The sequence below is a fragment of the Babylonia areolata genome, chromosome 15 (genome assembly GCF_041734735.1).
Source record: "Babylonia areolata isolate BAREFJ2019XMU chromosome 15, ASM4173473v1, whole genome shotgun sequence".
Classification (NCBI taxonomy): domain Eukaryota; kingdom Metazoa; phylum Mollusca; class Gastropoda; order Neogastropoda; family Buccinidae; genus Babylonia; species Babylonia areolata.
The window spans coordinates 6,505,585-6,528,000 of NC_134890.1; the positions used below are offsets into that span (position 1 = coordinate 6,505,585).

At 44.8% G+C, this 22,416-nt stretch overlaps 1 protein-coding gene across 3 annotated transcripts in view; it reads right to left on the bottom strand.

Moving 5' to 3' along the window:
- LOC143290398 (protein SPO16 homolog) overlaps window positions 1-22,080 on the bottom strand; it is a 94,195-nt gene extending 72,115 nt beyond the window's left edge. For 2 of the 3 annotated variants that reach the window (XM_076599798.1, XM_076599800.1), the window contains exons 1-3: window positions 21,951-22,080; window positions 11,154-11,247; window positions 8,309-8,411 (exon numbers count right to left, since the gene is read on the bottom strand). In XM_076599798.1, coding sequence (XP_076455913.1) covers window positions 8,309-8,411; window positions 11,154-11,186 — 136 coding nt within the window. In that variant the 5' untranslated portion in view covers window positions 11,187-11,247; window positions 21,951-22,080. Of the gene's footprint in view, window positions 1-8,308; window positions 8,412-11,153; window positions 11,248-13,064; window positions 13,180-21,950 lie in introns of those variants that run through there. The other variant, XM_076599799.1, reaches the window with a different exon arrangement.
- Between the last annotated feature and the right edge of the window lie 336 nt (window positions 22,081-22,416).

Below are 22,416 nucleotides of genomic sequence, written 5' to 3' on the forward strand. Positions count from 1 at the left end.
TCCCCATATCTGCCATTCTGTGTGTGTGTGTAGGTGTGTGTGTGTGTGTGTGTGTGTGTGTGTCTCCCCCTCTCTGCCACTCTCTCTGTGTCTCCCCATCTCTGCCACTCTGTGTGTGTCTCTCTCTCTGTCTCCCCATCTCTGCCACTCTCTCTCTGTGTCTGTCTCCCCATCTCTGCCACTCTCTCTCTCCCCCTCTCTCTCTCTGTCTCCCCCTCTCTCTCTGTTTCCCCATCTCTGCCACTCTCTCTCTCTCTGCCACTCTCTGTCTCTCTCTCTGTCTGTCTCCCCATCTCTGCCACTCTCTGTCTCCTCATCTCTGCCTCTCTCTCTGTGTCTGTCTCCCCATCTCTGCACTCTCTGTCTCCCCATCTCTGCCTCTTTCTCTCTGTCTGTCTCTGTCTGTCTCCCCATCTCTGCCACTCTGTGTGTGTGTTTGTCTCTCTCTCTCTCACTCTCTGCCTGTCTCCCCCTCTCTGCCACTCTCTCTCTCTCTCTGTCTGTCTCCCCCTCTCTGCCACACACACACTCTCTCTCTGTGTCTCCCCCTCTCTGCCATTCTCTCTCTCTCTGTCTCCCCCTCTCTGCCACTCTGTCTCTCTCTCTGTCTCCCCATCTCTGCCACACTCTGTCTCTCTCTCTGTCTCCCCCTCTCTGCCACTCTGTCTCTGTCTCCCCATCTCTGCCACACTCTGTCTCTCTCTCTGTCTCCCCCTCTCTGCCACTCTGTCTCTCTCTGTCTCCCCATCTCTGCCACACTCTGTCTCTCTCTCTCCCCCTCTCTGCCACTCTCTCTCTCTCTGTCTCCCCCTCTCTCTCTGTCTCTCTCCCCATCTCTGCCACTCTCTCTCTCTCTGTGTCTCCCCCTCTCTCTCTCTGTCTCTCCCCCTCTCTGCCACTCTCTCTGTCTCTCTCTCTGCCACTCTCTCTGTCTCTCTCCCTATCTCTGCCACTCTCTCTCTGTCTCCCCCTCTCTGCCACTCTCTGTTTCTGTGTCTCCCCCTCTCTGCCACACTCTCTCTCTCTCTGTTTCTCTCTCTCTTGTGTGTGTGTGTCTCTGTCTCCCCCTCTCTGCCACTCTCTCTCTGTCTCCCCATCTCTGCCACTCTTTCTCTGTCTCTCTCTGTCCCCCCCTCTTTGCCACTCTTTCTGTCTCCCCATCTCTGCCACTCTCTCTCTCTCTCTGTATCTCTCATTCTCTCTCTTCTCTCAGTTAGTCTCCCCCCCCCCCCCGCCTCTCTCTCCTCTCATTTTCTGTTTCTTCATCTCTCCCCCTCTCTGCCACTATCTCTCACTCTCTCTGCCCACACACACTTATACACAGACATATACGTTGTGTGCATCCCGCTGACACTCAGTAAATACATTATTCGGTGAACACCACACACACACACACACACACACACACACACACATTCACACTGTTTCGCCGCGATATGATATTCAGTATTGATGATGGTTTTAAAGTTAATCAGTGTAATTTGTCATAATTTACAAAGAAAACCAAGAAGGACTTTATGGGAAAAAAAAGTACTAACTGGAAAGAAAAATACCACTGAAAAGAAATAGGTCAGTAACAGAACGCCTGTAACGCTAGGGTACATTTTAGCTCTGGTCATTCTTGATTGTAAAAGACTGAGTGATATAATATGAAGCTCGACAAACCTAATCTTAGTCAAATAGGACACTTCTTTAAATACCATTTTTGTTGGTCACACACTTTCTCGACAATATAAAAACAGTGTCTTTTTTAATCATACCCTGGTATATTCATACCGTAATTCGTTTTTGGCAGACAAGTATATTTGAATGGTAAATTGATAAAACTTTCGGGAAATCAATATGAACCCCTCCTCCTGCCTGGGTAATGTGTGTGTATGTGTGTGGGGAGGGGGCGTGGGGGAGGGGGGGGGTATGGTCACTTGAAGGTCTACCACCAATGACCATTGCTGACCACTGACCGTCGCTGACCTGGGAGAACATAATGATGATGATGATGGAGTCTCCCGTCCGACCGACGGATGAGTAGGCAGGTAGGATTATCTGTCGGTGTGTGTCCTCTTATGGGAGAAGAGGCCGATTCTGGATGCGCAGCACTTCCCACAGGTGTTGCAAGGGAAAACGTCTCCAGAAGTTGAGCCCTGCTTCCTTTGCTCATGCTTCTCCTTAATGGCCAGCGTTCTCTTGTTTTCAAACGTCTTTATGCCACTAGAGCACAGCATCCTCCAGCGAGAGCGGTCAAGGACATCAGTTTCTCAGGAAGCGATGTCTATGTCACAGGCTTTGAGTTTTGTCTTCAAGGTGTCCTTAAAGTGCTTACAGGGTCTTCCAAGTTCGCAGTTGCCTTCCTTCAGCTGGCCATACAGTAGCATCTTCGGGATCCTGCTGTCTGTCATGCGGACAACGTGTCCTGTCCAGCGTAGATGGCACTGAATCAGCAGGCTTTCGATGCTGGGCAGGCCACTCCTCTCTAGGACCTGGAGGTTGGAGACCCTGTCATGCCACTTTATGCCGAGGATCTTTCGTAGGCACCTCTGGTGAAACTGCTCAAGTTATTGAATGTGACGGCGATACATCGTTCATGTTTCACAGCAGTACAACAAGGTGGTCAGCACAACAGCTCTGTGGGTTTTGATTTTGGTGCTGAGCCTAATGCCTTTGTTGTTCCACACCCTTTGTTGAGTCTGCCAAAGGCGGAGCTGGCCTTGGCGATGCGCAGCGTCACTTCTGCATCAAGGGCTCCGTTGCTGCATAGGGTGCTGCCCAGGTAGCAAAACTTGTCGACTGACTTGATCTCTGTGTCATCGATCTTGATTGCAGGTGGGGGGGGGGGGGGAGGCACTGGCGTTCTGTGAGCTAGCTGGTTGATACATGGACTCGGTCTTGCTGAGGCTGATGGTGAGTCCAAAGCGCCTGCAGGAGGTTGAGAACCTGTCCATACTTGTAGATGTCGGCCTGGATTCCATCCACTCCCGGTGCTTTTCCTGACGTTGTCAGCTTCAGGGCCTTTCGGGTCTCGGCCTTAGTGGAGGGGCAGCTAGCGAGTCATTGACTGGTAGCTGTGGGAGGGCTGCAATTACCTCGTCAGATACGAACGAGTCCCTGTTGAGGAGGGTGTTGAAGTTGTCTGCCCAGCGGGCAAGGATGTCTTTCTTGTCTGTCAGGAGGGTGGTCTGGTCCAAGGCTCGGACAGGGGTTGATCCTGTGACTCTCGGCCCATACACAGCTCGGAGACCATCATGGAAGGTCTTCGTGTCGCGAGCATCAGCAGCGGACTGAAGCTCTTCGGACTTTCTCTCCCACCAGGTGTTCTTCCTCTCACGCAGCCTCTTCTGTACGAGTTGCTTGGTTTGCAAGTACAAGTTATTCTTCCTCTGGCAGTCATTATCGGAAATGTGATCCTGATGCCGTATATGCAATGTGTTCAGGAGCTTGGAGATTCCAGAGTCGTTCTCGTCAAACCAGTCTTTGTGGCTCCCCTGTACAAAGCCGAGTGTGTCAGCTGCTGCTGTGTACACAGCATCTCTAAAGGTGCTCCATACCTCTTCTACATCAGTCGATGCAGGAATTTGTTGGAGAGCTGCTTGGATTTGCTGCTGCAGCACATCCTTGGTGATGGGGAGGCAGTGGATGTTCAGCTTCCTAGGGGGTTTCTGCCTGGCTGGTTGGAGCTTGCATGCAAGTCTGATGTTCATCTTACTGCGTACAATGCGATGGACCGACCAACAGACTGCTCCTCTCATGCAGCCTGTACTTGAAACATCACCTCTGTCCCTCTGCCGGACAATCACATAGTCCAGCATGTGCCACTGCTTGGAGCAGGGGTGCATCCATGTGCTCTTGTACTTGTCCGCTTGTTGGAAGAGGGTGTTGGTGATGGTCAGTCCATGCTGCGCGCAGAGCAAGAGCAAAAGCAGTCCGTTGGAGTTGCACTTACCAGTGCCGTGCTGTCCTAGGACTTTTGGCCACGAGGAGAAGTCCACGCCGACGCGGGCATTGAAATCCCCAAGGATGACCAGCCTGTCCTTTCTGTCTATCGCTGAAATGGTGCGGCTGAGCTCCTCATAGAAAGCTTCTTTGATGTCATCAGGGTTGGTCATCATCGGGGGATAGCAGCTGATGATTGTGGCAAAGCGATCATTGGACAGCTTCAGACGCAGGGTCATCAGCCTATCGTTTATCCCACGTGGAAGGCTGTCAAGCTGTCGTGCAAGTTTGGTTTGTATGGCAAAGACCACGCATGAGGTTCTTGGGGTGTCTTCTGGCTACCCAATGCAGTAGAAGGTGTAGCCCCCTCCAACTTCCTCCAGCTGGGTTTCACCAGCAAACCTGGTTTCGCTCAGGGCTGCTATGTCCACCTGGCAGTGATCAAGCATTCTAGCAATGAGTGCTGTGAGCCTTTCTGGTCTGTCATCTCTGTCCCAAAGGGTGCAAACATTCCAGGCACCTTGAGTCAGGGCATGACTCCTGGTTCTTTTCTTCTGTTGTTTTCGACCGCTAGTGTTGGATGTCTAAGTAGGTGTGGTTTCCTACTAGGTACTAGGCGAGGCAGGCTTTGTTTAGGGATCCTTTTATCTCCCCTTCACCGTGTGGGGAGAGCAGTGCTGTCCCTAAAAAGGGCTGCTCTGACGCTGTGGGAGGATACGGGCGCCGCATCTGCCCCAGTCTACGGCGGACGACCATCACCCTACAGCCGCCTGCGTGCAGAGTCGTGACTAGGAACTGCCAGCAGCATCCTCTGCCTGTCCCCGTTACCACTAGCTCGTTCCGGCATTAGCCTGGTTGCCTGACCAGCACAGGTTGTTGTTTTTTATTGAAGAGTTGTGCAGTCCCTTCCCCACTCTCTCGCCTACCGACGCTCAGAGTCCCACAGGTGCAGATAGTGCCGCGTGTAGAACGGCCTCGGCAGGTGCAGGTTTTTTCTTCAGAGTTTTGTCTCCTAGGAGGACTTCCAGCCAAGGATAAGAGCTCCCCCTGCCCTTTAGTCATCCTCTTCCGCCTTCACAGCCATTCGGAAAGGTTTCCTCCGCCTGGTCCGTCGTTGGGAGACTTCACATGCGGCAGGTAGTACTGGGTTACATGGTACCAGTAGCAAGGGTTATGCCCCTGACCTGGCTAACGGGGGAAATATAGACATGGGGGAACATAGACATGCTTTCGAGCTTAGTTACTATTCAAATACATGGAATAGCTTCCCAACCCCACGTGCCCCACAAAGCAAAGCAAACGGTTGAAGTCATGAACTGTCAGTGAAAGAAATAAAGACGACAAACCAACGGTTACTAAGTGAACGCTGAAATGTCGCCAAATCAAATGAAATGTCACCAATCCACTGATAAAGCTAGCATATGTATCCTTCAGTACACCAGTATATATATATATATATATATATATTTTTTTTTTTTTTTTTTTTTTTTAACTACTTGTATGAAGTACCTTCGGTTTCGGTTTATGAATATCATAATTATGTTGTTTTGGTCTTTTTATTTACACATGCAGGTATACATGCGTGTGCGTGCGCGCGCACGTGTGTGTGGATGTGTGTATACATGTGGGTTCACGCTCGCGCGTGTGCGCGCGTGTGTGTGTGTGGGGGGGGGGAGGGGTTGTCTGTCTGTCTGTTCGCATTTCTGTTTATCTGTGTGTGTGTGTGTGTGTGTGTGTGTGTGTGTGTGTGTGTAAGAGCGCGCTTGCGTGTGTGCGCGCACGCGATCGCGCCCTGTTATCTTATCTCTAGTGCTTTTATCTTTGCCGTCGTGTTTTCTCTGCCACTTGGCTGGGTCGTAAACCTTACAACTTTTGTGTCTGTTGTGCTCACTGTGTCAATGTGTGTGTGTGTGTGTGTGTGTGTGTGTGTGTGCCTCTGTGTGTGTGTGTGGTGTGTGTGTGTGTATGCTAGCGCGTGCATTTGAATTATGTATGTGAAAGCGCGTTGGTGTGTATGTTGTTGGTGGGTGTGCATGTGGGCGATGGGTATGTATGACGGTGAGAGGGGGGGCGTCAGATGGTCCGTGTGTGTGTGTGATTGTGTGTGCGTTTGTGTGTGCGTTCGTGTGTGTGTGTGTGTGTGTGCATGTGTATGTGTGTATGTGTGTGTGTGTGTGTATGTATGCATGTGCGTGTATGTGTGTGTGTTCTCAAATGTAGGTCTTTGTCTTGTGTGTGACGTCTCCTCGTTGGCCCCTAAACATCTGCATCTGGGGTGGGGCGCTCCAAGATGGGGCCATAAAAGGGTCGTAACAGTGGCCCATAAAAGTTTGGAAGTTAGTTTCAGGCAGCGGGATCAAAGCACAGTGCGGCGGCTTGGCAGAAGGTTGGGAGGTGGGGGGTGAGTGTGGGGGTAAACTTTATGGGTTGATGATAACATGTCGAAGTCCAACAGTGTATATACGCGCGCGCGCGCGTGTGTGTATGAAAATAATCAATAAAAACGAAAATATAAAAAGAATGCAACGAGCAGAAATCGACACACACAACTGATTAATTTTCTTCTTTATTTCATATATGTATTACAAATTATATAACATGAATTATCTGTGCTAAATCTTACAGCGGTGAAACGCTCTCTCTCTCTCTCTCTCTCTCTCTCTCTCTCTCTGTGTGTGTGTGTGTGTGTGTGTGTGTGTGTGTGTGTGTGTGTGTGTGTGTGCGTGCGTGTGTGTGTGTGTGTGTGTGAAAACAATCAATAAATAAAATCGAAAACATGAACAATCCATGCAAATACGTATAACCCCACGCCCCAAAACCATATACCTTAAATATATCAAACTAATCAATCAATATCTTTTCCCCTGTTTATATGTTGCAAACCACATCATGTTACATGATATTGCTTATCAGTGCTTAATCATACTGATTCAAATCTTTAATTGTTGATTAGTCAAGTTCGCTTACTGTTATCATTTGTATTTCGTTCTAAGGATGTTATATTGTAATCTCATATTTTACACAAAATTTCACCAATTATAAGTTATCTAACACACACACACACACACACACACACACACACACACACACACACACACACACACTACGTGAACAGTTACTTTTCCCTCACCAGTAGCTGTCTTTTTCTTCTATGTTTGTCAAATAACACTTATGGATAAAAGACGCTAAACTGAAGAAGACGACGACGACAACTGCAGCAGCAACACCACACACACACACACACACACACTAACGCACACACGGGGGAGTATCGACACGGGGGAGTATTGACGCGGGGGAGTTTCAGTTTCAGTTTCAGTAGCTCAAGGAGGCGTCACTGTGTTCGGACAAATCCATATGCGCTACACCACATCTGCCAAGCAGATGCCTGACCAGCAGCGTAACCCAACGCGCTTTAAACGCGGGGGAGTATCGACACGCTCCCGTTAGGAGGGGCTCTTTGTTCTGTATACCAATCCAGCCATTTGTACGTGAGGAAATCATACACAGACTCAGAGCATGACCTATCTAACCTGACACTAAAAACTCAACATCTGAGAATGCGCCCCCAACAGAAAGGGCCACTGGTAATAAGGCTATCTAAGAAACAGATGGCTTCAACTAAGGCTGTTGGATGCAACACAGACCACATAGCAGCCACACATGCAGGTGAAGCAATTGTGGTTCAAATGGAGGATCCCTGAACAGGGTTGTCTTTCAGCAGATCTGGTTTGACCTACAGTTTCAGAAGAGGAACATGAGAGAGAGTCAGCAGACCAGGTACCAAGGATGGAGCAGCCACTTAAGTGCAATGAAGATGAAGTGGGCAGATGGGTAGGAGGAACCTGATGGTTTGGGCAGGCTTCAGTTTCCACCACGGAACCCAAATCCACATCTTCAATGGTCATGTGAATGCTGCAATGTAAACGGCTGTTCCCCAGGACCATGTTGTACCACTGTTCCATCTGCAGATGTTCCAGCAGGCCAATGCCTGTCCTCACAGCACATGAGCCACAACCCAGAATTTGCTGCAACACTACATCCCTCTGTTGCCATGACCATCACAATCACTTGATCTTGCTCCCATTTATCAAGTTGGGGATGAACTTGGTCACTGACTCTTGCAATGTAGCCAGCAACCTAAAACACTCATACAGCATGTGTGTGTGTGTGTGTGTGTGTGTGCGTGTGCGTGTGCGTGTGTGTGTGTGTGTGTGTGTGTGCGTGCTCGCGCGTGGGTGTGCGTGTGTGTGTGTGTGGTTGTGTCAGTGCATAGAAATATATACTTTACTCATCCAGGATGAGAGAGGGGGGAGACCAGGAGAGCGAGAGAGACAGAAAGAGAGGGTGATATATATATAACAAGAAAGAAATATATTACCTCTAACTTTCAGCGTGTGCTGTACAAGACAGGTATGTATAGGATCCTTCGAGAGAGAATGATTCACAATAACTGGCATGGGTATTGCCTCTTGTGATTCCATCTGGCAAGCATACATGCAACAGAAACCAGAATATACATCAAAACAGAAAAGGACCCTGTTTAGTCAATTTTTAACTCAGACTGACAGCCACCTCAAATTCAAAACTGAAACCGCTCTAATGGGCAAAATAAGTGAGTGGATTAAGTGGTGGATTTTCAGTCAGTTTGAGGACCCTGGGTTCAATGCCACAATCAATGCTTAGTGGGTAAACCTGTTCAGCGCCAGAAAATCTTTTATAAAAGAAATAGTATTCTCCCCTTTCCAGGGAATTTTGGGGATTCAGGGATAAAATTCCTGTTCTTCCTTCAACTATCTCTAATATCTGATCATCCTGATAGATTCTGTGAGTTCTTTGATCAGAAAATTTCAGACATTTGCAGTGAACTGGACTCCACTGATTCAGATTGGATACGTTCAATGGTGTCCCCTTGACTGCTTTTGAACAGGTCTCTGAGAACACAATCTGTGAGTTGCACTTAGATGCTGTGGTCTGGATCCTCTGCCTGCTGATCTGTTCAAACTGTGCTCAAACGGCCTTCTTCCAGTTATCTTGATTGTAAACATCTCTTTGTCTACAGGTTCTTTTCCTGAAGATTTTAAACATGCCTTAGTCACACCCCTACTCAAGAAACCTGGTCTTGACAAAGAAATCATTAGAAAACTACAGACCTATTTCAAATTTACCTTTTCTGTCAAAATTACTTGGAAGAGTCGTTCTTCATAAACTCCTCAGTAATTTGTCATCTAATGACCTCCTTGAGGTGTTTCGGTCATACAAACAAAATCACAGACCAAAGACAGCCCTCTTACACATATCCAACACATTATTGTCCTGTGCAGACAAGAGAGATGTCTCAGTTCTGTGTCTCCTCGATCTCTCTGCAGCCTTTGACAAAACAGATCATGATATTCTTCTCAACCCTCTTCATCATACTTTTGGAATCTCTGGCACAGCTCTCGATTGGTTTAAATCTTACCTCTCCAATCACACTCAAAGGGTGTTTTATTTCCAGTTCTCATTTTGAATCCAGACCTCTTCCTACTCAATACTTCATTCACCAAGGCTCATCAGTTCTTGGTCCAATATTATTTAGCATGTACACTCAACCACTGTCCAACATCATCAGACAATATCAATGTGATTTTCACAAGTTTGCAGACAACACCCATCTCACTAAAGCTTCTTCCCCAAATTCTTTTGCCATCCTTAGCAAAAACATTGAGATGTGCATTATTGCTGAGTGGACACAGACAAGTTTAAACTTTATGACATCAAGACAGAAGCCATACTTATAGGTTCTAAGTCTGGACTAATCAAGTCACATTTCCAACCATACCTTTACTGTCTGCAATGCTTACATCAACTTTCCAAATTCTGTTAGAAATGTAGGTGCATTTTTTGATTCAGCTCTGTCCATGCATGACCATGTCAGTAATTTATGTGGAAAATCCCGTACCATTTGACCATATCTAACTAATGAAGCAACCACTCAACTTGTTTGTTCCTTGATCCTAAGTCGCATTGGCTACTGCAATTCGCTACTTCAGCCCTGATATGGCCTTTGTGGTTGGCTGGGCTATTAACATGATTTGATTTGATTTGAATTCACTACTTGCTGGTCTGCTTTCTGATTTGTTGTCATGCCCTCTGATGATTTTGAACAATGTTGCAAGAATCATTTTCAGAAAGTCAAAAAAGGATCATGTTACCCCACTTGACATCAGCTTCATTGGTTACCCATCCAGTACAGAATTCAATACAAAATTGCCACATGGGCTTATTGCCACTTTGAAGGATCTCTCCCTTCTTACTTCCCAGACAGCATCAAGCCCATCTAGGAGCTGGGACCCACTTTGTTTTGCCCAATTATATGTTTGCACATGTTAAAAAGTTAATATCTATACATGTGTTTCAACAACGAACCAGTCATAAGTGTTGAATCTTTTGTAATTGGACAGTTCTGATGCTGATAATTTTGAACAATATTGTTTATGATTCTCTCTCTCTCTCTCTCTCTCACACACACACATGAACATATATATATATATATATATATATATATATGTATATGTATAATTATATATGTTCATTCAGCCAAAGCGGAACTAATGCACTGTGCATGCATATATATATGCATATATGATATATTTAACAAATGTTGATGTTGTAACATTTGGTAATAATGGGAGGAACTAAAAAGCCAATATCCAGTAAACTGTTATGCCTTTGGATAATTTTACATGAGAAAGTTGGAATATGTCTTTCCACATTTTGCACCAATGAAGAAATGTTTTGCCTTCATGTTTGTGTTTCCATAAAATTTCAGCTGCAGTCATCAGAATGATACCAAAAAGGCATCAGACCCTGAAAGCAAGAATGAGCAGGACAAGATCCACCTGCCAGAGGGAACTGTTCTGCTGGTGTTTCCTCCAGTCAGCAGCAGTGGTAAGTGATAGAAGTCAGTTATGAGAGAGAGATTTTTAAAAATATAATTTTGCCAATGGGAACGGTTCTTTTACGAGCTTAGCTAGCCACATAGGGAAAGTATGGTATATTATTGGTATTAGTGTAACAGGGTGAAATTGTTCTCTTTGACCCACTGAGAGAGAGAGAGAGAGAGAGAGAGAGTGCACTTTCATGTCCCTGTCAGCTTTAGTGTGATTACTTCACGTGCAAAATAATATTCATGTAGGGTGGATGTGCTGCATCTTAATATGTTTTTACAAAGTGAGTTCTCCTACCTTTCCTTGTAGAACCAGTAACAGTAATTTCATCAGTTCTCAGTTAGCTGGAAAAGGGAAAAGGCAACAGCACTGTGTGTGGGCCTCTGTGAACCTGATAGGGTGAGTGAAATATGTCATACTTTACAGTAAGCATTTCTAACATTGAGAAATTGATACCAAAATGTAAATGCTATTTGTATTTCCTTATTAATATTATTCTATGAGTTTAGATGCTATACATTTGAACAAATTTGCAATTATTTCGAATAATCGAGTTAATCTTTACTGAAATGTAACCTCAACTTACGTTTAGAAGTTTCTAGAATTTATATAAACATCTTTAAGAAATTTGACAATTTCAAATTGGAAGTCCAGATGGTTGAAAGCAATTGCTCATTTCAATTAATGAGATATTTCAGTCTTTCCAAATATTCATTTGTAACAAATGTAGATTAATGTGTAATATTTGGTAAAGTGATTTTTAATTACACATACTTAACCATGACCCACTAGTGCAGACTCCGGCAGGGGTCTGATTCCTGTCCTGTGCAACTACTACCCGCTTATGCGGAGAAAACGAAAGTAGCTCCGGCCGATAATCTCCCCTGTGCATCCCTGACTAGCGCCCTCTTTTTCCGACAGCCATCTTGACTCCTGATCCTGTGCTCTTCATACGGCTAAGTTTTTTCGTATTTCTATCGATTTTTTTACACTCATGTTTTGTATCTGACAAAGACTTGTATCAGGTCACAAACTTACTTAGCTCATTTGGACAATCGAGCTAAAATTATGGCACAATCTCAATCGCAAAGGCCCTCTATCTACAGGTACAGGTACAGTATTTGGGGCAGAAATTAAGCCTTGCGCACAATTAGATTGGAAAATTCTCTCAATACAATTATGGGGGCTCTCACTTCCCCCCATTTCCAACAGGCAAAAGGCCTGACAGGCCTAAGGGCTTTCATACTGACATGATATGATCTGACACTGGGCCTTCAACCTCGGGCTCCGTCTACAACGCTAACCCTCCACCTCCTCCACTGCCTCTGCTCCCTCCGGTCAACTCCATACCTCCACCACCTCCTACGCCTCCTCCAGCGACTTCTCAGGGTTTGTTTCATCATATTCTGGTCAGTGATGTCATTGCTCTTCATTCAATCGATCCGTGATCAGTCTCAACGCGCTTCGTGCTTTCTCGGCCCTGCCAGTCGGCAGTGTGTGAGTCGCCCTCTATCTCTTTCCCCATGTCCACAATTTCAAGGAACGAGTGTGCTCCTTCTCAGGGAATCCAACACGGACTTAACGTCCTCCACTTCGCACACTCGGTCCACTATATATATATCTCATACGTCCGTGAGCAAGGCCGCGGCCACAGATCGTGCGCCACTCACGCGGCATGCCCTGACCGTCTCAAGTCCAAACCGTGACCGTTTCGGGCAGGGAAGCCCTCCCTCCCTCTAGGTAGAGAGGAAGGTGACCCACCACGGGACACGCACACACATGCACCCTCCCCCTCGCTCCGATTTTCAAATTCAAGGGAAGCTACCCCTGCTTCGGCGGTTACCTCCCTTGTACCAGCACTGCCCTTGCCCACACCACGGGTGCATGCAGTCCCTCCAACCTCGGCGGTGGCAGTTCCCTCTACCACACTGCTGGACTCTGCTGTTACCCAACCAGTGGTGGCTCAGACACAAGCCCCAATTGACAATCAGCATCTCATACTGTCTACGTTACATGACGTCCGCGGCCACAGATTGCGGCTCTGTTACGTGGCATGCCCTCAACCGTCTCGGGTCTAGTGGCAACCGATTCTGACAGGGTAGCCCTCCCTCTGTTTAGGGAGGAAGGTGGCCTGCTAGGGGGCCATGCAACACAAAAATTGCACCACCTCTCAGCATTGGCCATGGCACCAATGGACGTTATTCTTACCTCCCATGCGGCCCACTTCACCCATTGTCGGTTATGGTGGCATCAAACCACGGACTCCCACATGCGACATGACATTCTTCTCTCTACAGCGCGGAAACGGAACAAAGGGGGATATATGCTGAAGAGGCCTCCTCCACCGCCGATTTTTCGGCCGAAGGGAGGCAACCCCGCTTTTGAAACTTTGGCAGTAGGCAACGTAGTTACTTCCCTTGCGTTTACACACCCAGTCAGTCCAGCCCCCTTTACTGACCTCCAGCGATGTTCTTTTGCATTCTCATAGGACCTTGCTGCCCACCTGAGGGCTTTATGCAGCAGCTCCTATCAGCTACTGACAACCTCTATTTTCCTTCCTCTGTTTCTCAGGCTATTTGCCACTCAAATTTTTGGGCTCTTCACCCCCCCTGCAATTGCAGGCATATATTGCTCTGCAAGGAACCAATCCACTTACCATTGTTTTTTCTTGACAAACACAATAGCAATGAAATAAAACAGAAACAATAATACATTTGTTATTATAGATGATGTTAAAAAAGAAAAAAAGAAAAAAGGGGGAACACGCACAAATCCATGCATGCACATATCTTGGTATATATACATATGCGCGTGCATTTCGGCGGTATGTTCATACATTCTTCATATTAACAGATATTTCTTGGTATAGAGCTTCCGGACTCCATTTCGGTGGACTACGACATATAGAGACACAACTGTCTCGTGCAAGCTTGAACATGTGCTCCTTGCCACATCCACATCTCTGCTGTAGCTGGCCGCAAGGGACCTACACACACTCCCTCCTCACCCACAGGGCTAGAGATGTCCTAACTTGGTACAAGGAGGGATGAGGCAGTCCAACTTTGGGGTGCCACTCCGGACACACATGCCCTTCATTCCTTCCATGTTTGTAAGGCATCCCTTCTTCCCTCCATTGCCTACAACAACCCTTGGTTTGCACCACTGTGGTTTGACAACAGCTCCACACGGGCCCTACATCCTAGCCGGCCCTCCCATGAAGGGGTGTATGTCTTTGCCTTTCAAGTTTTAGCAGGCCCAAAAACTGCCCACAGGGCAGGAGACAATCACCCAAAAACTGCCCACAGGACAGGAGACAATCACCCTAAGTCCATCTCTTCCACTCCTCCCTAGCAGCAGGAGGCCTGGGTAATAACTGTCTTCTATACTCGGAAGAAAGGCATATTGATGAGGACGGATGCATCTCACAAAGCACAACTAACTGTTCATTAGCCACAGGGGCGCACCTTTCTGCCCACTCATACCAGCACGGCAGATGCCACATTCAAGCCCTTTAGTTCGGCCCATCACCTTGCCTGAACAGAGATCCAGCAACAACGTCTCAAACAACTGGTGCACTTTCTGCACTTGGTCTTCCCGGCCTGACCCTTTCAGCCTCAACACACAACCACTGCTGTGGTTACAGATGGACGTTCCTTCTCAAGCACTGTCTTTCCAATGAGACACTTCCAGGGGTTCCTAGCCTAGACAGGCTATCCGATCATGAAGCCCCAGTCTGCAGTCAAGGGCCTGTCAGAGGGTGACTTTGTTGTCACTTTGGAAGCAAGCACCTTATCTTTCAGACACACGGCTGCCCCACAAGACCCCGTCACATCCTTCTGGCTTCCTTACATTTCAACATAACCTGCATGGTGGACACCTTCATCCCTCAAGCACACAACAGCGGTTTCCTGATTTACCCATGCTGATTGGTGTCCTCCTAGGACCAGTATATGATCATCAGTCATGTACGACATTGACCATCAGAACAGCAGAGGAGGCAACTGCTGTCCCAACTATCCGGGCTGGAATTCAATTATACAATTTATAGTAGAGAGTGTTTTGCCCAAGTTGCATCCCCACTCCCTCGATCAAGAAAGCCTTAGGACTGTCACCATTTGGACGGATCCCAAAGGCTAGTTAGCTCCAAGGCTACAGCACTAAGTCCCAGTGCAATTTGACTTCTAGTGTGAGAGACATAGTCCTTCATGAAAGACTAAGCTGCAAACGATTTCCAATTGCAATTAAGAAACCACTGATAATACAGCTCTCACTTTCCTGTTGGCCATACAGTAAACACATGTCAGATCATTGATTTAATGTAAATGGCCAGTACAACACATCTAGAGCCACTTTTCTCCCTGCCCCTGCCCGGCTCCATCCCAGACTTAGTGTGCACCACACAGAGGCCTGTCATGGATCAGGTCCCCTTTCTCACTAAAGTACCTTCAGCGAAAATTTTCGTCATGGAAACCCTCTTCCATTTGGAATTCCACCATGGAAAGAGATTCAATGACCTGGAGGCACATGAAGTGCACTCCCACAGCCTGATCCAACCCAGCTATTGACTGCTGACAACATTCTGCAGGCTGCTCCAACATGCCACACTCAGGTAGAGAAGCCACCAAGCCTTCTGTATGCTCCATGATGGTAACTGCTTGGGCAATTGCACAGCCTTGTCCCAGAGACACCAGGGACCTCAAGTCTCTTGTTGCCAAATGTCCCCATTCTATGCATAGGCAACATGCCAGTGCTGTTTTTTGGCAGCGACAAAAAAGTGGGGAGGTTGGGGGGGGGGGGAGGAGCGACCATCACCTGTCAGCTCGCATGGAGCAGCTCTACAGATCTGGCTTTCACACCCAAGGCAAGCCCAACATGGTGGGCTGCCTCTGTCTCATGCCACAGTTACCTTCAAACATATATATCATTTTCACTGTCGGCCCATAACCGATGTGGAATCATCAGATCAAGCCACATGTGCACCTCCTTGCATTGACACTCAACCGTGCTCAAGTGAGACAACCCTATAGGGTAGGTGTTTCCTACCCTTCCTTTGATTAGAAGGGCTCTCAGTAAAGTGTGGATTCAACTCACTGACCCGATTCTGTTTGCGCTACATTTATAAGCACAGCTGTGGTCCACAGACCTCTCCCACAATACAGCTGCAGGCCTCAGTCTTCTTTGCCCGCACCAATATCCTTAGGTGACGCAGTACACCCTATCTCTGAGCCCCATCGCCCCTGGCGAGTGGTGTCGCCAGCTAACCCACTCAAACTCAGACCCCTTAGCGCATGCCCCCTCAGCCAGAGCTCACAAAGTCACAGCATGGTCCTCTTCCCTTGCCTTTGCCCACTCAGCATGGCAACAAGACAAGGAGGCTCCTTGCTGGAAAAACCCTGCTACCTTCATTGAATTCTACTTTAGAGACATCTATCGCTTAAGAGATGATGGCTCAAGAGGCACTGCCTCTGTGGTGGTCACACAACAGGCCATCGCAGCGCACTGACAATAGAACAGATGAGCCCTCCACCTTGTCATGCCATTCTGCACTAGTGGGTCATAGTTAAGTATGTGTAATTAAAAGGAAATTTTCTTCCTAAAACTACGTTTTAAGTAACAGAATAATCATAATAATATTTTATTTTTATATAGTGCTATAATACAAGCATAAGCAAGCTCTAAGCGCTTTACAATCCAGTACCTAAAGTGAAACAAGAAAGCATATAAAAAGTAGTAGAAACATAACACAATCATTAATATTATAAAAAAAAACACAATGCATAAAACTCACAAAGTAACATACTATCAATACTACAACTAACACCCACGTACAAACACACACATGATTAAATGCTGAGATGATTGCGATTTTCAATTAAAATACATACATGTAAAAAGGAACATAATTGTAATCTGCATGCCACAGGTTTTGTAAAAACTGTAAAATAAAATTTTGGATAGAAAAGGTAGAAGGGGTAAAAATCGGGTCATTCTCCCTTTCAAACCACACCACCACCATCCATCTACCATCTCCCATTTTCTCTACTCCCCCATCACACACACTCACATTGCCATGGGCCTGTGACAACAGCACTATTTGAGTTATGACAAGTATTTTTTAAAGAGATAAGTTTTAAGATTTACTTTAAAGGTAGATAGATGAGTTGTTTGTCTGAGAGCAATAGGCAGAGAATTCCAAGTTGTTGGGTCAAAGACGGAAAATGACCTCTTTCCACAGGAGTTCAGTTAGTATTGGGGAACAGTTAGCTGGGAGGAATCAAGAGATCTCGATGTTCTGTTTGGCAAGTACGGGTTAACAAGCTCAGAAAGATATGAGGGTGTGGTATCACAATTCAGGCACTGAAAACATAGGCGGTCAACTTTATATTCAATTCTGGCTTGAACAGGCAACCAATGAAGTGTCCACAGGAGAGCAGTAGCACTCTCTCTCCTCGACTTTTTAAGGACGAGTCGAGCTGCACTATTCTGTATTTTCTGGAGCTTGTAGAGTTTATCATTGGGAAGGCCAGCAAAGAGAGAATTACAATAATCTAGGCGGGATAAAATGAATGCAACATCAAGTTTGTTGGTGGCATCAACAGACAGGAAGGGGCGGATTTTACTAATCTTACGCAGCTGAAAGTAAAGAACTTTACACAGGTGGTTCACATGAGTTTCCATCGTGAGGGATGAATCGAGGTAAAAACCAAGATTGCAGATAGAACTAGAAAAAGAAATTTTTATGCCAGAACAAATGATAGACGTATTTATCTGCTTCAGGTTATTCTTATTACCAGTCAACATGAGTTCTGTTTTGTCATCATTCATTTTTAGTTCGGTTTGTTTCATCCACTTTGCTACATTTTCTATACCATGTTTTAAATGTAGAAGCTAAACATGGAATTTCAGAGGGAATAGTAGAATCATGCAGTTCGTCAGCGAACAGATGATAGTGAGGTACAGACTGTTGGATGATCAAACTTAGACGTTGTGTGTACATTGTAAAGAGTACAGGTCCCAGGACGGAACCTTGTGGTACCCCATATCCGAGCTCAGACGGAACAGACCGGTTTCCATTTACAAGGACAGAGTGTGTATGACCTGTTAAGTAGGAATGAAACCATTTCAGAACAGTACCACTGAGTCCGAACACAGCACACAACCTTCTGACCATAATGCTATGGTCTATCGTGTCAAATGCTGCAGAAAGGTCCATAGTGACAGAATGGATACCTTGCCTGCATCACATGCTAGCAACAGGTCACTGACCACATGTAATAAGGCCGTTTCTGTGCTGTGTCCCTTTCTGTACGCTGACTGAAATGGCTCCAGGAGACTGTGGATCTCAAGGTGTTTCATAAGCTGGCCAAGCACAATATGTTCTAAAACTTTAGACAGAAATGGGAGGTTTGATACTGGTCTATAGTTTTGCCTGTTCCTCGGTAACTGTCTGGAATGTAGTGAACCGTGTTCCATTAAAAGTATCAGATTCGCTAAAATCAGTAGGAGAATCGAAGCTACTTCTGATCATCTCTATTTTAGTAGTGAAATAATCAGTAAATTTATCAGCTAGATTTTCAGAAGGTATATTGCCAGGCAGAACAGTTCGGACATCCTTTTCCATCATCTAATTGGCCAAGTGAAACAGAACTCTGGAGGAATCAGCGTCAGTAATTCTGTCGCACACATATTTCTTTTTCGCATCGTGGATCATTTGGTTTACAACATTGCGTGAGCATATATCTGCTTGAAAATTTCCAGACCAAACTTTCGCCATTTTCGCTCAGCAGAGCGACGCTGCTGTTTTGCCATCTTGATTTCAAGAGACATCCAGGGTGCACATAAACAATCAAACACAACACGCATTGTGAGAGGGGCATGTTTATCAAGCAGTTCCTGGAGGGAAGTGTTGTAAAATGTGATCATGTCACTGGTGTACAGACTGGTGGCAAATACTTCTGAAACATCAGCTTTTAAAAGATTAACATTTAAAGATCTGTAATTGCGTGAGTAAACATTTTTCTTTATCTTTACAGGCTTTATGAGCTTAAGATTAAATGATATCACAGAGTGGTCAGAGATGAGTTTGTCAACAACAAGAAGATCTGTCACACTGTTCTCACTGTTTGTTATGACCCAGTCTAATGTATGACCATGACGGTGGGTGGCAACCTTAACAAGCTGTTGTAAACAATAGTTTTCAAGTATTTTTTAAGAGAAGCAACATTTGCATCATAAGTTGAATCAAAATGAAAATGAAAATCACCAACAATAAAAATGTTATCAAATGAGATAAAACAATCCAGCAAATCACAAAATCCATCAAAAAACATTTTGTTGGAAAGTTTGTTCTTTTTGTTTGGTGGTGGTCTGTGCACTGTGAGGAATGTAATATGCTGGTTCTCGTAGCACTGCTGAGTTTCACACACTTCAAAGGACTTAAAATCAAGGTCTTGAGTAGAAACTTGTATGCTGCAAGCTAAACTGTCCCTAAACAAAACAGCAAGCCCACCACCTACACCAGTCTCTCTAGGAACAGATTTCAAAGTAAAACCAGGAGGGGTCACATACTTACCGTGACCCACATTTAAGACCCTCCCGTTCCTCCCCGCTTTCTGGTCTCCCTGCACGTTGCGCTGGTTGCGGCAAATTGCCATAAAAAGAGGGCGCTAGTCAGGGATGCACAGGGGAGGTAACCTACTTCAGGAGGTTATCAGCCATAGCTACTTTCGTTTTCTCCACATAGGCGGGTAGCAGTTTGCACAGGACAGGAATCAGACCCCTGCCGGAGTTTGCACTAGTGGGTCACGGTAAGTATGTTACTTAAAAGTAATTCTAGGAAGAAAATTTCCTTTTGGAGTGAGTGAGTGAATGAACTTAGACATTACTGTACGCTTACTTACGAGGACTTTGTTGTTTTGTCCACAGGGTATTCATTTACTTTATTCCCTCCTTGTATGAGTACAGTTCTCTTTACCCATGTCCCTATATATTCCCCATCCTCAGTAAAGACCTGAAAAAACCTGTACTGATGTGTTGAGAGAACCCTGCCCAACCGACTACATTAGTGTAACTATAATTGTATCACACTATCAGTCTATTGAAAATACTCAGGGGTTGTGGAGAGAAAGTGTAGTACAAAGAAATTACCTTGTAAATAGTAATTGTATCATACTGTCAACTGAAAAGTGAAAATAATCGGCCATTACAAAAAAAGTAACACACTTATAATCTGACAGTAATGACACCTATAATCAATTATAACATCCATACATTTGCAGTATACTAATAGATAAAGCTAACTGCTTATATATTTATAATTTGAGTGGCTATGAGTGATATGTGCGTGTGTGAGTGTTAGTCACTTGGTATGTGTTTGTGCGTTTGGTGTTGGAGTTTGGTGTTGGCATGTATGTAAGGCCAAATTAAGACAAAGTGTGTGTGTGTGTGTGTGTGTGTGTGTGTGTGTGTGTGTGTGTGTGTGTGTGTGTGTGTGTGTGTGTGTGTGTGTGTTTGAGTTAGATGGATTAGATAGGGTGGTGGTTAAGAACACACTATGAGAGTGTGTTATCTGTCCATGTCTAAAATATGTGATAATAAATGAATAAATAAATGTATTTTTTTGCTTGCTATATTCTATTCAGACTTCTTTTTGTTTCAGAACCTGACAGAGGAAAACGGACACAGACTTATGAATTCATGAGGAAACAACACCCAGAAAACAAAACAAAAAACCAAAAAAAACCAAAAAAACCAACAACAACAACAAAAATGCAGAGCCAATTTTCAAAAGTTTGGGAAATAAATAGATCTATCACACAGTATTAGTTTATTACTATTATCATGAGTATTACTATCATCATGAAGTTCACTCAAATGTCTCATGCTCATGAATGCATGTAAGAACTGTAATGATTGAAAAAGAGAGTGAGTTACCAGATCCATTGTACATGAACCAGTACTTTTTTTTTCCCTAATAAAGTAATATCGTATATCAGAATCAGAATCTGAATCAGAACTACTTTATTGTTTCAGAAGAGAAATTATCAGATTTTCTTCAACATGTATTCATCTTGTACATTCTTATATGTCACCATATTTATCAACTTGATTTCAAAAGCTTTTGACACTTTTTTTTTTAATAAAAAAAATATATTATGCAGTGAAACAATTGTTCACAATATAGTCTTTCAAGGTTAAATAGAAATGGGTTTCACTTCAATGGCTTTATTCTTATTACCTGAATAATGTTTTCTGATAAATATATATAAACAATACAAAGAAAATTGTGGAGGGAAGCTTGGGCAGACAGTCTGATATATATATATATATATATATATATATATATATATATTCATGTGTGTACATATGTATGTATGTATGTAATGTGCTGAGTGAGAAATCCAGGACATTTGCACTGTGACAAAATTCACAAGACCAATAGACAATCAAGTCAAGATACAGCACAACTTATTTTCCACTTGAGATAAGTGAAAATGAGCACCCTTTTAATATTAGTTACAACCGATATTTCACAAAATTAACTGTTAGAACAGAACTGCATTTGGAAATGTAAATATCATTTAAGCCCAGTCACCAAAATAATTTGAATGAATTTCACACCCACACCCACAAAGCAGGTGCTCTATGACCTGCATGCAACTGAGGCCACAGAAGAAAAGAAGAAAAAAGACCGAGCTGAATCAAAATATGCATTGAGTTATCAAAGTGTGCACCTAGGTTTCTGAAAGGACTTTGAAAAGTTGACCTCTGCATTGCAGACAATGAAGGTATGGTCTGAAATATGCCAAAGCACAGACCGAGACCAGAGTTATTAATTTGGTTAAAATATAATACTGCAAAATCGCCTTTTTGTTGATACTTGGTAAATTTCATTTGGCATACTCTAAGGCTAACAAATTCGCTGATAACATCTTATATCCTGTAATATATCAGACTTTGCCATTGTATTGAGCGATTAAAAGAGCGTTAGATTCTTGCAATGTCTGGTCAACTGATGTTCAGTGTTTTCGCATGCAGAAGACTATTGTGCACGTGTTCACGATGAAGTTGATCTGGATTAGTTAAGAGACTTACCAGTAATAATCGTCAACGGACTCAACATCCATATAACATGCCATGTAGAATCACCTGCAGAGGTTTTTCGTTTCTTTGAGTCCCAACACTTTTTCCTTTCTCCTTTCACTTTCTGTCAGTCGCCTTATTTGTCGTCACTTCCGGTTTATCCACTCCTTGTTCGCAGCTTTGTGGAAAAGCGAAAGTAAATAATCAATGCCAGGAAGTCTCCCCGAAAACGGAGTATGGCTGCCTACATGGCGGGGTAAAACAAGCCTACTCGTGTACATACGAGTGAACGTTGGAGTTGCAGCCCACGAACAAAGAATAATCTCGGTCAGGAAATTTGTGCAATGTTTCACGCTTCTCAGCATCTGGTGTCTTTCCTGATGGAGTCTCCCGTCAGTCCGACGGATGAGTAGGCAGGCAGGCTTTATCTGTCTGTGTGTGTCCTCATATGGGAGAAGAGGCCGATTCTGGATGCGCA